Raw genomic sequence first — 15971 nt, forward strand, 5'->3', positions numbered from 1 at the left:
TCGACACGTATCTACGCAGCTCGTCATGTAATGCGCGTTCACACACATCACAGCTATACTGCGTCGTATACTCAGCGCTCGCTGCCTCACTAAGATAGCGATCGTCGCGTACTCGTATGCTCGACGCATACTGCTGATCACTCTGCAGACGCATCATCAAGCTATATCATCGCACTCTGTCGTCTGTCATCCTATCCTTGCGGCTAAGCTCAGCAATGACCCTCGAACACCTGCGCTGAACTAGTCTGCACAGTACGCGCATCTGGCAAGTCTATGCGACTGCGCAGCTCCGACACTGAGCTGTAACCGTCTGTACGAGCATCGCGATCAGATAGAGATAACTGCGCGAGCTCGTGTAGCATCCAATCTATCGTCAGTCGTACTCACGCGTCAGCGCGTAACGTGCTCGACTATTCTGTGCATGACTGCATAGACATACTGCGCGTGCGCTCATCGTCGCATCTGCTCAGATCTGATGCATCGACGAGTCAGTCATAACTCACTGCATCAGTCCTCGGAGCGATCTGATAGTCGCTCCACGTACAAACTGCGCCATCAGCACACTGCTGAATGATACGCTCAGTAGATGAACTCACAAGCGGGGCCTCCTTCGCATGGCGACTGGCACCAGCAGAGACGGCGATTGGACGCAGCGTGCTGCCGGTGCGTCGTCGTTGATACGTGAGCCGAAGCAATGACTGACCAACGAGACTCCTAGCCGTCCTGGCGTGCAAGACGGGACCCCCCTCACGGCCGACGACTTAACTAATCACCTACGCTCCAGTGCCATCGCGTCGACTCCAGCAGCCTCGACCACCGTCATCGCACATATCTACAACATGCTCGAACATCACCCTCATAGTCAAGTAGCTCTGTCGCTGAGCGTCCCAGTCGCGGGTTAGAGCACAGGCCTACTAGACTATGCTGCGTCTGGCTACGCTGGCCGGATGGGGTCAGAAGCACTCGAGCCATGCCATCGCGGCAGAAGGATCCGCCACGGCGCGGTGCCGCAGATCGCTTGGGCAAGTCCCGCACAGGGAGCCCTGCCTCTCTGCGCGCTCGGCACGGCATGTTACCGCAGTCATAGGCAGAAATCATTCGCGATCCCTCTGTCTGCATCAGTTGCCGGCATGCGAAGCCGGGGGCGACTATCTGGGATAGCGCGCGGGTGTAGGCGCAGGCGGCGGGTCGCGGGCGGGAGAGGAGCGTGTGAGGAGGGGGGGCTGGGGGGGCAACAGCTCGCGCGTCCGCAGCGTGTGAACGGCGGGACGTGAGTCACGACACGCACGTAGCGCTGTGTAACGTCGCTCTCTAACTATCAACACGTCGGCCGTGCGTGTCAGACGAACTCGTCTATCATAGATGGGACGTCTGCGTCATAAACGCTACTCCAATCGTGTAGTCGATCACTTGACTCACTGACTACATGGCGACGCGCTGCGCTAAGATGCAGAACGAACATGCACGATCTGACGCCTACTGAACAATGCGTGATCGCTCTACCTTCTCACAGTATCGGCGAGCGGAGCAACGTCTACGGCTGACTGCATGACTCTCGGATCTTCGTATGACCGACAGACGGCCGCGTCAGGCTCCTCTAAAGACATGCATATCCACGAAGCGATCAGCTCGTAAAGCTCGCACGCGAGGGACTGATAGAGCACTCTGGAAGCCGACGCCACTCGATACTCGATCACCGTCGAAATGCCGTATGCGATCGCAATATCCCGTCGAGCTCGAACGTAAGCTTTAGGCAGTGCTCACAGCTGATAGCGCATCGATACTGAGACTTCAGCATACAGATACGCTGAACTTGGCAGCAAACGTCCTCTACGCGACGAGCTGACACAATGCACGCAACGACCACACTCAAAATATCAGCGGAAGACTAAAGAATCTTCGGGGGGCGGCGAAACTGCTATCGGCCGGACGGACGCCTGTCCTTCTACACAATCGGCGACTGAGATCATCTGGCTCCGGAAGATATGGGGTTGAGGTCTCTCGATCGGGAGTCCTGTAGGGCATCTACGAGGGAGAATAGCCGTGTCGGCGGATCGTCTAGTCCTGTACGAATCGATAACTGGGTCCGGCGTGCGATCTCTCATGACGATAAACGGGATCTTCGAGCAGCTCGTGCGGCAGAGCCGCGCTCAATGTATAGCACTACCCTCTGCGAAATCAAGACATAGTGTAGAACCGGTGGCTAGCTAGGCAATGACGATGATTGATCGCCGCGACACGGCATCCAGAACGATAGGAGCGTACTAGCGACAGTCGTGCATCGTGTGCTGTCACTCCAGGCAGAGAGGAATCATACGTCGCAGATTGCATCAACAGTCCACGCGTGATGGAGGGCGGGGTGGCGGGCCGACAAGTTAGTACCATCTGGCGAGTGCAGGGCGCATGCGAGTAGGCTGACGGGGAGGGGGGCGGGGGGTAGGAGTACTGGGGTCGGGCGCGGGCGCACCAGCCAATTACAATATATAATGGCCCCAGGCGATTACAAGTTATATAGGTTGGCCCCATCGTCTAAAATCATGTATACGTAGGGCGCGCGCCCCGTAAGTAATCTTGCGGAACCTCGAATACTATCAAGGCTGGCCCCAGTATTTACCAATAACTTATAATTCGGCTCCCGGAAGCGCAGTACCACTATATAGTGGCCCCAGTCATGTACCATAGATATAGTATCGCCCTCACGTTTAATTACAAAGCACCAAATATAGTGGCCCCAGTATTACAAATATACTAATGGCGCCCCAGCCCCATTACACTAAGCATATATAGTGGCCACAGTATTACAATATATATATTGGCCACCCAGCATTTCATGATACGAGTGCCCCAGCATCTACAGATATAAGTACGCCAGTATGACAATATGCTAGTGGCCCCAGATATTACAATAGTATAGTGGCCCCAGATTTATAACAATATATTAGTGGCCCAGTATGATAACAATAGTATATGGCCCCAGCATTACAATATATAGTGGCCCCAGTTTTTAAAAAATATATATGGGCCCCCCGTAAATTTCAATATATAGTGGCCCCAGGGATTACAAAAATATAATGGCCCCCGATTACAATTAAAAAAGTGGCCCCAGTATTCAATATATAGTGGCCCCCCGTAAAATTTCAATTATAGTGGCCCCAGTATTTCAATATTAATTTGGGGCCCCCGATTACAATATATAAAAGGCCCCCGATTTTTCCCAAAATATAGTGGCCCCCCGTATTAAATAATAGTGGGCCCCCGTATTTTCAATTATAGTGGCCCCAGGATTACAATATAAATTTGGGCCCCAGATTACAATAAAGTGGCCCCCCGTATTAAAAAATATAGTGGCCCCAAAATTAAATTTTATTGGGCCCCGTATTACAATATATAGTGGCCCCGCAAATATGGCCCCGTATACAATAAATTTCCCGTAATTAACAAATATAATGGCCCCCGATTACATATATAGTGGCCCAGTATTACAATATATAGTGGGGCCCCGTTTCAATAAATAGTGGCCCATTTACAATATTAATGGCCCCCCGATTACAATATTAGTGGCCCCCTATTACAATATTAGTGGCCCCAGTATTTAAAAATATATAGTGGCCCCGTATTAACAAAAAATAATGGGCCCCCGATTACAATATATAGTGGCCCCAGTATTTTACAAAAATATAGTGGCCCAAAATTACAATATATGGGCCCCCCAGATTCAATATATAAAGGGGCCCCATTTCAATAAGTGGCCCCCCTTTCAAAATTAAATGGCCCCAGCATTACTAAAGTGGCCCCAGTTTCAATATATATCCCCAATTTAAATAAAGTGGCCCCGTATTTCAATATATAAGTGGCCCAGTTTAAATATATAGTGGCCCAGTATTACAATATTATAGTGCCCCCGTAATTACAATATATAGTGGCCCCCGCATTACAATATATAGTGGCCCCAGATTACAATTATAGTGGCCCAGTATTACAATTATTAGTGGCCCCAGAATTAAATATAAAAGTGGCCCCAGTTAAAATATATAGTGGCCCCCGATTACAATATATAATGGCCCCAGATTACAATATATAGTGGCCCAGTATTTACAATAATAGTGGCCCCAGTATTACAATATATAGTGGCCCAGTATTACAATATAAGTGGCCCCAGTATTTCAATATATAGGGCCCAGTTTTACAATAATATGGCCCCGATTTCAATATATAGTGGCCCCAGTATTAAATATATAGTGGCCCCCCGATTTTCAAAAATATGGCCCCGGTATTACAAATATATAGTGGCCCCAATTTTTGAAAGTGGCCCCCCGCAAAATTATAAGGCCCTGGATTCATTCCCAGTTTGCCACCAACCCCTTAAATTTTTAAAATGGCCCCCAAAATTCAAAAATTGTGGCCCCTAAAGAATAAAGTGGCCCCTATTCAATATAAGGCCCCGTTTTTAAAATTTAGTGCCCCGTATTCAATATATATGGCCCCGCAATTTAAAAAATTTTTTAGGGCCCCTTTTAACCCCCCTTTAAAAATTTGGGAGAAAAAATATTAAAACCCCCAAAAAAAAAGTGGGGCCCATTTTTAAATAAATGGCCCCTATTCTTAAGTGGGCCCCCAAATTTAAAAATAATGGCCCGATTAAAAAGATATTGCATTAAACAGCTCATATGTAAAATCCGGCTTCATGTAAATAAATCATTTTCATAATAATATACTTGTCTAGTAGTATGTGCCATTGGGTAATCATAAATAGAAAATTGCCATTTTAAAAAATAAGGGCCGCCCCCTGGGATCGTACGATTCACTGTACTCACAAACATACCAACAAACCATACATGTTACGTCACATGAGCCAATAAACAGACAGTGTTCTTTGTTTTGCTTCCACATTTCTTCCTGTTACAGTTAGAGCTGCAGTATTTCTGGTCAGGTGATCTCTTCCTGTTACAGTTAGAGCTGCAGTATTTCTGGTCAGGTGATCTCTTCCTGTTACAGTTAGAGCTGCAGTATTTCTGGTCAGGTGATCTATTCCTGTTACAGTTAGAGCTTCAGTATTTCTGGTCAAGTGATCTCTTCCTGTTACAGTTAGAGCAGCAGTATTTCTGGTCAGGTGATCTCTTCCTGTTACAGTAAGAGCTGCAGTATTTCTGGTCAGGTGATCTCTTCCTGTTACAGTTAGAGCTGCAGTATTTCTGGTCAGGTGACCGCTTCCTGTTACAGTTAGAGCTGCAGTGTTTCTCGTCAGGTGATCTCTTCCTGTTACAGTTAGAGCTGCAGTGTTTCTGGTCAGGTGATCTCTTCCGGTTATAGTAAGAGCTGCAGTGTTTCTGGTCAGGTGATCTCTTCCTGTTACAGTTAAAGCTGCAGTGTTTCTGGTCAGGTGATCTCTTCCAGTTACAGTTAGAGCTGCAGTATTTCTGGTCAGGTGATCTCTTCCTGTTACAGTTAGAGCTGCAGTATTTCTGGTCAGCTGATCTCTTCCTGTTACAGTTAGAGCTGCAGTATTTCTGGTCAGGTGATCTCTTCCTGTTACAGTTAGAGCTGCAGTATTTCTGGTCAGGTGATCTCTTCCTGTTTTAGTTAGAGCTGTAGTATTTCTGGTCAGGTGATCTCTTTCTGTTACAGTTAGAGCTGCAGTATTTCTGGTCAGGTGATCTCTTCCTGTTACAGTTAGAGCTGCAGTATTTCTGGTCAAGTGATCTCTTCCTGTTACAGTTAGAGCTGCAGTAGTTCTGGGCAGGTGATCTCTTCCTGTTACAGTTAGAGCTGCAGTATTTCTGGTCAGCTGATCTCTTCCTGTTACAGTTAGAGCTGCAGTATTTCTGGTCAGCTGATCTCTTCCTGTTACAGTTAGAGCTGCAGTATTTCTGGTCAGGTGATCTCTTCCTGTTACAGTTAGAGCTGCAGTATTTCTGGTCAGGTGAACTCTTCCTGTTACAGTTAGAGCTGCAGTATTTCTGGTCAGGTGATCTCTTCCTGTTACAGTTAGAGCTGCAGTTTTTCTGGTCAGGTGACCTCTTCCTGTTACAGTTAGAGCTGCAGTATTTCTGGTCAGGTGATCTTTGAGGCAGCACACAGACCATCACAAAATGGTGGTTTAAGGCAAGAGATGTAAAAGGCCAATATTTACTTAAATATATATTCCTTTTGATAAGATTTTTTAATATGCCAATTAATATGATATAAACTATCTGTTGCCTAAGTATTTATTTTGGGGGTATAGTTTTCCTTTAAATGTTTAACTGCCCTTCAGGCTGGGCCCCCTTAACTCATAACAAGGTTACAGATATATAGAAACATTGGGGTAACAGTCACCCTGATATAGTTCCATTGGTACCCAGGGCACAAATAAACACTCACCCCAAATCTCCCCCTAACTGACCTTCAGACTCAGCCCCTTAGCTCATAACAAGGTTACAGATATATAGAAACATTGGGGTGTCACCCTGCTATATTTCCAGGGGTACCCAGGGTACAAATAAACACTCACCCCAAATCTCCCCCTAACTGGCCTTCAGACTGGGCCCCCTTAGCTCATAACAAGGTTACAGATATATAGAAACATTGGGGTAACAGTAACCCTGCTATAGTTCCAGGGGTACCCAGGGCACAAATAATCACTCACCCCAAATCTCCCCCTAACTGACCTTCAGACTGGGCCCCCTTAGCTCATAACAAGGTTACTGATATATATAAACATTGGGGTAACAGCTGTAGTAACGATGTTGATGATGTCATTGCCGCTATACTCATTACCTGACACATTGTGTCCCTTTGTTACAGGAATCGGTGCAGAGGCCAAGCCAGTTTTTCGCTACAGCAAGGACCAGCGTCCCACCACGTTACCAATCCAACCATTTGTTTTCCAGCACCACTTTAGCAAACCAAAGGCGCGCCCCCTGCACAGTCATTTTACTTCAAGCCTGTCCCAACTCTATGGTCTGTCCAGTGGAAGATCATCAAACCAGCAGATGGCCTCGGACTCTTCAGCCCCTGGGACATTGATCAGTCAGACAGAACCCAGGGTAATAAGTGTACAAGGGAAACACAGCCAGGATGGATGGACAAACAAAGAACATACCAAGAAACCGGCTCCTGATTCTACTCGCCCTTCTCCATTGGGCAGCTACTCTCCAATCAGGAACAATGCCATATTTTTTCAGAGCATGGACTCTGGTTCCTCAAGTTCTCCTTCTCCAGAGAAAGCCAAGGAGACTCAGCCACCTCGAAGCCGCTCTTGCCCAATGTCAGCCAATCTTCTCCCTTTTAGAGCATCACCTGCTCGAGGGACTACCCTACCCGGAGCTGCCGAGCCCTCCCAAAAATATGAAGTCTCCCCCAAAGTGGAGGTTCAGAGGACAGCTGTTAAGAGGGAGCCATTGAAAGAACCCAGCACGCTAGTTTCCAAACATGGTCTTCAACCCATCACCTCTTTACCTTTGCTGAACACAATTCTCCACGAGGGGAGCCAGGCGATATCCACAAAGAAGGATGATGAGAATGGACCAAGAAGTGCTGAGAATATTGTCGTGTCCCGAGCAGTAAATGGTACCTATGTGTTTGGATTAGTTGTTATAATTTTGGACCAATGTTCAATATCATGTGTCAGACCTGCAGCCAATCACTGTCCAGATCCCTGGTTGGCCAAATAGTTGACTATCAACCAACTCACCTGGCTCACCTCAAAATTGACGGCTCCGTAGTCTTGTTTCTGCCCCTATCTCAGGCTCTGCAGAGCAGTCAGGTACTGGGCTGGGGACAAGTGGGGCTCAGGAGCAGTTAGTACTAGCGATATTGGGACATCCTCTAAAAAATTTTAAGGGGGGAATTAATTTTTCAGTGGTCTCCTTGACAGTTCATACTATGTTCTTTAGGCTTCTGGTGCATGGGGCTATCTTTGTCACTGCACATTGTGAGACGTTCTGCACACTGTTTTTAACTGACTCACTGCCATTAACACGCCCAGTTCCAGTTCGTTAGTGGGCAATTTTACACCCTTTCACTGCCACTAATTTCTTTCTCCACTCTCTGCTTCTCTTCCTTCCTTTGGATGCCATAGCCAATCACCTGTCCCCGCAGGCGCTGAAATGGAGGGATTATAGGCGCAGGAACCCTCTGGGCCTTGATCGGGTGCATGGCTTGGCCGGGCTGTCTGGGAGTCTGGATAGAAGGCAGGAGAACAAGATAACTCGCAGGGGCAATTTCTTCGACTTCCCCAGCAGTATCCATGGTAACAGCCTCCACTTACGGCTAAATGGTGCGGATCAGTCGCTGCTGTCTTTTCCTTAGCATGAAGATTATATAAATAATATGCGGAGCCTCTCAGCTCCCAGGCTGTGTATGAAACTTTAGGAGCTCTCCATTATTCTGCTGGTTAGGCAACATCTAGAACTTTCCCTTTCTTTGCTTCTTTTTTCTTTCTTTGGCTGATTCTTCATCTTGTTAAAGGTATACTAACACCATGAAACCTGAGTAACTATGAAAATAGGATTCACTGGCGGTTCTCTGTAATACTGTCTGATACCCAATTCCAAGTGCACTACTGTAAGTGAATAGTACTGGGACCTGCTGGGCTGAACTTGGTGAGTAGACAGGGCAATAAGAGAAGAGGGGCCCTAGAGCCAGAGGCCATTAAATGCCAAGGGCCCAGATCAGATGCTAAAGGCGTCTACTACTCCAGCAGCTCAGTGATCATCTCAGTACTCTTAGCAAATATGTTTAATGATCCTAACTGTAATAAGTGTATTATTATCCCTTTATTTGTATTCCTTTCCCACCATTCCTTGCTGGTTATGACCTATACATGGGTTGATATTGACTACTGACCACTCTTGACTCTTGAACTGACGAATTATTGACCCTTGAATGGGCCAAAATGATGGTCTAATGTAACCAATGTGTAGTTTAAAAGGCAGCCTGGAAGAAAACTAGGAAGATAACTCTGGAAATGAACAGATAGGCCCCCTAACAAGGCATCTATTGGGTGTTGGGGTCACAGAAAGAATTTTAATGTCCTGGTAGAACAGAAAGAAAAATTCCTATACCAATCACATGATATAGGGGCCCAGGGTACCTGTACCAGTGCCATTACATGAAGCTTGTAGGCTTGGTTTATTATAAGGAATGTTCTCATTGTCTTCTCCTCCCAGGAAAACCTTCTGCACTCATCTCCAGTGACTTCTTCCCAGATTATTTCTCCATGACGGAGCGGCCTCCAGCTGAGTTCTGCTTGTCCCCCGACGGGGGCACTGAATCTCTGTCCATCGACCTGATGCAGAAAAGAGGTGGGAGACTCACTTCAATCTCTACATAGAGCCACCACCTAGAACCTTGGTTAGAGTGACCAAGTGCATTTTGGGTGGGATTTGGGAAGAATTTACTTTCCTAGACAGTCCTAGAAGCTTAGTCTGAAGGCCAATTAGGATGAGATTTTGGAGGAGCATTTTGCAGCCCTAGATCTTCTTAGAACCCTTATTAAATGACTAATACAGCAATGTTTTCATATGTAACCATGTTATTAGGTAACATGGCTCTTCTCAAATGTTGGGACTTAAACCAAAAAAATCTTTTTTTTTTTAAATTATTTGGTTTAGGCTTTGTCTCAGCTACAGTGGCGCAACACTTGTGATCATTCTTCACCCTGAGGGTCTGTCAGTGAGAGAGAAATAGGGGGAGCACAAGCATGTGACTCAACATCCTAGCATTCCCCATAGACACAGAAGGGTGTTTTATGCCATGGACCCCAATTTTCCCTGGCCACATCCAAACCTAACGATTGTTTCTTAAAGTGATTCCAAAGAGCATTTCCTTCATCAGCCCACCCTCAGTGATGTCACAGACTGACAGAAAGAAAGCCTGAACAACTTGTTAGATTTCAGCATTTCCAAATAGACTTTCAGGATGGAAATATACAGTATTCACCCAAAGTCTCAGTCGCCCTAATTGAATAATGCCGGGTTTGGGATGCCCATAGTTGGTGAACTGGGCCAGGGGAGGGACATTGATAAGAATCCCTTGCTGTGAAATTCCTGCATTTATCCAGGTGTCACTTTTTGTATCCCCAGGGCTGGTAAAGGCTGTAAATATTGCGGTCGATCTGATCGTGGCCCACTTTGGAACTAGCCGAGACCCAGGAGTAAAGGTGAGTAAGCAGATGTCTTTTACAACTAAATGTGACTCTCTCCCTATATATATAGTTGTTGTGCATATTTATGGCAGCATTCTGCTCCCAATTCATAGGGTTTCTGGTATCTTTTTCAGGCCAAGCTTGGGAACAGCTCAGTGAGCCCTAACATTGGACACTTAATCCTCAAGTACTTGTGCCCCGCGGTGAGGGACATTCTGAGTGATGGCCTGAAGCCCTGGGTATTAGATGTGATTGTTGGTCAGAGACGAAACTTGCCCTGGACTGTGGTGGAAGCCTCAACGCAGCTCGGTACGTCTCTATCATAATATGCCCTTATGTTTATCACAACGTCTGTCTGTCTGTTCACTAGCAACTCCTATCCTGGGAAACGATGAACAAAAAAAAAACCTTGTACCATCTGTGTATAAAAAAATAATTCATTAAATGCCAAACCAGAGAGTCTCAGAGTGAAGAATATAAAAATTTTATTGGGAAATAATCTCTGTAAATTCCTTTAAACAGTGTGGGGGCAGCAGGAATGTTGCTCCAATCTAAACACTGTATTTTGTCTCCCAAAGGTCCTTCCACCAAACTCCTGCACAGCTTATGCTGCAAAGTCAATCAGTACTCAGAACTGTCCAGCCACAACCTGCGCTTCAATGCCTTCATCTTCGGTCTCCTCAAGTAGGTGCAAAAGATCACTCATAGTCATTAAACTGTATTACAGGGCATCAGGGTAGTTTCAGAAGGCAACATCTGAAAGAAAAAGACACATTCTATGATCAAAACAAATTAGCTGTCCATTTAGAAGCCTCTGTTTAAACAAACCCATCCTTTTCTCCTTCTGCAACCTTTGTTAGGCTTTCAGATAAGGAGCAGCTCATTATACAGAGAGGCCTGCAGGTTTGTTTTGATTGTGCTCAGAAGAACAGGAAGTAGAATGTGTTAAAAGGAAGTGTTTCCTGTTAAAGGCCCCATATCTAATCTGGACTTTTTCTATTTATTTGCAGCATTCGATCCGTCGAGTTCTGGTTTAACCACTTATATAACCATGAAGGTAGGTCATTTGATAGATATACACATGTTGGCTGGATGCTGGGAATTGTAGACTGGCTAGACTCATCCGTGCATGACTTCCAGCACTATCCTTTCAAATTGGTACTGCTCTTAGTGACATATGAGATAAGGTTGAAAAAAGACACACACATATCCATCAAGTTCAAACTTTTTGTCTAACAGTATACAAGTGTATGTGCTCCAAAAAAAGGCTTGTTAAAGATCATAAATTGGCAATACCCATCCACCATCTTTCTGTTCCATTGCAGACATCATCTTCTCTCACTATGAGCCAGTTGGTTTCTTGTCAGTGTCCCACGGTGTTTGCCAAATGTTATTTGAGGAGCTGCTGCTACTTCTCCAGCCTCTGTCCCTGCTTCCCTTTGATTTGGACCTCCTGTTTGAGCACCACCTGGTGCAGATGGGTCGGGAGCAGCAGAAGAAGAAAGAGATGCTAAAGGTAAAGCAGGACTTGCTGCAGTCAGTTCACTCAACATTACAGCTCATGAGGAGCAGTGAGGAGGAAGAGCAAGGAAACCATGAGAAGAAGACCACTGAAAATGAAGTCTGTGATGTTCTGGGGTCAGAGAGGCCAACAGGGGAGGGGGCTGCATCAGTAGAGTTGGAGCAGAAGAAGGATGCCAATGTTGAAATGAAAAAAGACAAACAGGCCGGGTGGTGGTACCAACTGATGCAGAGTTCCCAGGTTTATATAGAAAGTTCATCTGACACCGCAAGGTTCACTCGCCAGGAAAGACGAAAGACAGGCACTGTTGGAACACCTAAAAAAGTTCCACCACCTCGGGAAGGTGTGGTGGAGGGTGCAGAGTCATGTCCAAGCTTGGAGGTGATGAAAGAGGAAAAACCTTCCAAGAAAGAACAAGAGGTTAAGCAAAAGGAAGAGAAGAAGTCTTGGATGGGGAGCCCTCCTGAGTCTGTATTAAATGAACTGAAAGGTGGAAAGGAGAAGGAGAATCAAACTCCACAGAGACACTCAGGGGGCGGAGCCCAAGGGGCCACAGCAAAGGAAAACATTGCCCCAGTGCAGAGCAGTCCGGTTAGGAAATGGGGACATCTTTTTGGATCCAGGAGATCACAGGGAGAGGGCAAGCAGGCAAACAGGTGAGATACCTCTGGGACAGTGTGGCCTTCAGATTAAGTGCAAGCTGTAATATCAATGGGTAAATACAAATTGTTTCAGGATAAAATGTACAGTTAGTGGAGTCCTTTTTGTAATGTAAGTTTGATCAAACATCATGATGACCTTTGTTTAGCTTAGAGTTTCGTGTCCCTTTAGAAATGAACACCCACAAAACCCTTACACCACAAGGTAGAATGGCAAGACCTACAGAGCAGCAGGAGAAGGCAGGACTACTGGTGGTATTGTGGGTATAGAAAGATGTAGGCAGCAATGAAAGATGGAAAGAATAGGGCAACATGAAGACAGCAGGGCAAGTTGGTAGTCGGGAAACATGGATAGAGTAAGGTAAGACTGCACTGGTGGGACAAGATGGAGACCGCAGGACAACATGGTGCCAGCAGAGCAAGGTGACAGTATAAGGGCAAGGGAGTTACAGTAAGGTCAGAAGACAACAGTAAGGCACTAAGATGATGGGACAGGATAGACACAAGTAAAATGGTGAAAAATTGGGCAAGATGGAGACAGTAAGGCAAGATGGCCACTGTCAGGGTCGCTTTAAGGTTTGTAGTTAGTATGTCATCATTTGGTAAGTTCCAATTTATATAAATAATGGGCCCCATAAAGCCAAAACTACCTAACCAATAACACACCATTGATTGGTTGCAGGATGCCCTCGGGCTGGCTGAACCTGGATAAGTCTGTCCTCCAAATCGTTGCACAGACTGTGAGTGCTGGAATCTGGGGAGAAGCCGTTTCAGAGAAAGGCGAAATCGTATCAGAAATGGCGGCATCACCGGCTTCACCATGCTCCCAGAATTCTCGGTAAGCAGAGCAGCTCTCTACGGAAGTTAGTGTTTTGCTGGAATAAATTTGGCACAATCGTAGGGAATCAAAACTCTCACAGTTGCCCTGGTTCCGAGTATGTGGAGCAAACAGTGGTGGTCTCTCTGAAGTTCTTATGTAGTTTTGCCACTCTGACTAATGCCAACAGTTAGTTTTGCTCTTCTTCCTTTTTTATTTTCCTCATTGTTTAAACTTTCCCATTAGCCGCTTGTTCTACCAAGGAGATCTTGACCTGTCTGAGGCTTGTTTGTGTGGAAGATGAGGTGTGTCTTGTGTTGTGACTGCTAGAATGGGTTTCTAATGGTGGCCTTGCCTAGGAGGTAACACACTAAGATTGGACTGGAGCACAGCCCATCAATAGGCCGAGTGTTCAGTTGTGAAACTTTCCACTGTCGTAAGGTAGAAGAGGAGAACACTGATAACTAGCAGGGCAAACTCGCCTAGGCCATATGGAAGATCTTCTGGTATAAAGTAGGGCGACCTGGATCCTCCTAGAAATGTGACCATAAGGGCAAACTGCACCCTAGCTGCCCCAGTGGAATCAGCTCATTTGCTTAATTAAGATTCATGCGGTTGGCTGGGGTAACAGATTTAATTACACTGAGATGTAATGAGACTTTCATTTTGTGTTTATGTCCTCACAGGAAGGAGAAACCTCTATTCCATCAGACGGAGTTTGGGCACCGCACCTTCAACTTTGCCTACACTTCACAATCTGACCAGCTCCGCTGCACCTCGGCAAGTCAGAATGGGCTGATGCCCTTAAAATACGTTTCTCGCCCTGACCCCGTGGACTCTTAACTAGGTGTGAGGTACCATGTTGGGGTTCAGCTGTACAGAGGCTCATGGAGTAACGCTGGGCTCCTTTTGTTTCATTAGTGGAACAGAGCTGTTATCCAATCAGAACTTTCTTTCTTTTCCTCTGAGAGGCAAGAAGAGACAATAATCATCAGACAAGTGTGGGGTAGATAGCATTAACGCAGTATTCTTCTTCCTGAGTCCAAACCAACGTGCACGTGTGCTAGCCGTGGTATTGACGTGAGCTGTGCATGCCGATAACTTAGAAGAAAAGACTCAGTGACCTCCACCCTGACACATAACGTTATGGGATACCTAACTTACCCGCCCAGCTTCCTTCAGCATCTCCCCGCCCACCACTGGGGCATATGTGTCTAGCACTTATATTCTGAGCAGCTTTTCCCTAACGATTTATGGAATAGTGTAAGGTTTGTTATCATCCAACATTCAACCATCTGTCACCGTTTAATATTCAATTCCCACAAGGACATGCGAAAAGATGAGACTTCTCGTAAATGACACCCTGCACCAAAAAAAGATGTCACTTCCTGCCCAGGTAGAACATGATATGTCACTTCCTGCACCTTGAGAGCATGTGACTTCTTGCCCCCAGGAAAACATGTGATTTCCTGCTCAGAGAGAACATGTGACTTCCTGCACTGGGAAAGCTGGACTTGTAGCACCATGAAAGCATGTGAGCAGGCGATTGAGTGACGGCTTGCAGACTACTGAGTAGAAAGCGATTTTGGTTGCACCCTTATTACTGCTTAATATTCCATGGAATAGGCTTTTAAAGGATTAGGAACGGCAATGGAGCATGAATCATTGTGCTCAAAGAACATTCCTTCTCTCTTCTCTGTATCTGTACATATATGAAGGAGGCGAAGCTGCGCAATTGCACCACAGTACCTATATGTATGAATATAAGAGAGCAGGGAAGGAATGTCATTGAGGCCATTGAGTTGAGGAGCTACAAGGACATGAAACATGGCTAAAGTTTGGTGTAGGTTATAGATGTGGAGGGATCATTAGTCAGAACCAGCTGAATGTATATCTCTATCCTGAGTTGGTTATTGAACTGTTTCTGAGGGTTGAAGGTTCTGGCTTAGTGAGAAGATGAGATATATCACTAGTTCTGGAATCCTGTTGGTTTTGTTGGGCCAAGAGCCAAGAGACCCATCAGACTGAGATGATAATGTTTGGTCTCCCAGTTCATGGGGGGGGGGTTGCAGAAAAGTATGTTATTGGTTCTGATAAGGAAGAAAAGAGTCAGCCGGGGGGGCCTAGTGAATATGAGTTGGTTTTTAAGTTTGTGGTTTAAATGGTTATAAGACTAGATGTTTTTGAATCAGATGGTGAGAGTTGCAATATGGTCACAGGCTGTTTTATTGGGATTTTATCATCATTTATTACCCTGCATTTTAACCCCAACTTCTATTGAAAAAGAAACCATAACAGTATTTAATTTTATGTTTTTCATGACTAGAACTTCAAACTCTTCCCTTCAGCCATAAGGACCCATCTAACAACCAACCCAGGCTCTCTTTCTGTTTGACATCACAGGGGTTGGGCAGCTAAGTGAAGTTCACTCACATTCCTTATATGACAACAAAGAGCACCTTCCCCAACTGCCCACCTTACGAGACCCCAGCCAGGGATGTAACCAATGAAAGGAGCCTTTAATAGTGACATCACAAGACTTGGCTGGCTGTACTATTATTCAAATCATCTAATAACTGTACCCCCATTTTGATATAATTATGATATTATTAACTGATGGGGTAACTACATTATGGGGAAACAAATTCAGGTAACAAATAATGATATTATTCTTTAGAAGAAAGGTTTGGTGAGATGTCCCATTGTCTCCATCCCAAGGGAGTAGAAGGGTTGGACAGGCACCTCACAGAGACAAAGTCAATACTGGGATCCCTTTAGAAGGAGGCAGAGAGTACAATGATTATGGGGAATTATCAAATGTCTAATTAGCAAATATTTTTCATGCAT

At 45.7% G+C, this 15971-nt stretch overlaps 1 protein-coding gene across 3 annotated transcripts in view; it reads left to right on the plus strand.

The window, feature by feature from the left end:
• The window catches only part of rusc2.L (RUN and SH3 domain containing 2 L homeolog), a 32337-nt gene extending 16859 nt beyond the window's left edge, over nt 1-15478 (plus strand). The window contains exons 3-12 of one of the 3 annotated variants that reach the window (XM_041570557.1): nt 6784-7548; nt 8060-8257; nt 9150-9284; nt 10065-10141; nt 10261-10435; nt 10705-10810; nt 11137-11183; nt 11452-12304; nt 12990-13145; nt 13811-15478. In XM_041570557.1, coding sequence (XP_041426491.1) covers nt 6784-7548; nt 8060-8257; nt 9150-9284; nt 10065-10141; nt 10261-10435; nt 10705-10810; nt 11137-11183; nt 11452-12304; nt 12990-13145; nt 13811-13967 — 2669 coding nt within the window. In that variant the 3' untranslated portion in view covers nt 13968-15478. The remainder of the gene's footprint in view (nt 1-6783; nt 7549-8059; nt 8258-9149; nt 9285-10064; nt 10142-10260; nt 10436-10704; nt 10811-11136; nt 11184-11451; nt 12305-12989; nt 13146-13810) is intronic. The other 2 variants (XM_018267513.2, XM_041570563.1) reach the window with 2 other exon arrangements.
• Nucleotides 15479-15971: the final 493 nt, after the last annotated feature.

The sequence above is a fragment of the Xenopus laevis genome, chromosome 1L, assembly GCF_017654675.1.
Source record: "Xenopus laevis strain J_2021 chromosome 1L, Xenopus_laevis_v10.1, whole genome shotgun sequence".
Lineage (NCBI taxonomy): Eukaryota > Metazoa > Chordata > Amphibia > Anura > Pipidae > Xenopus > Xenopus laevis.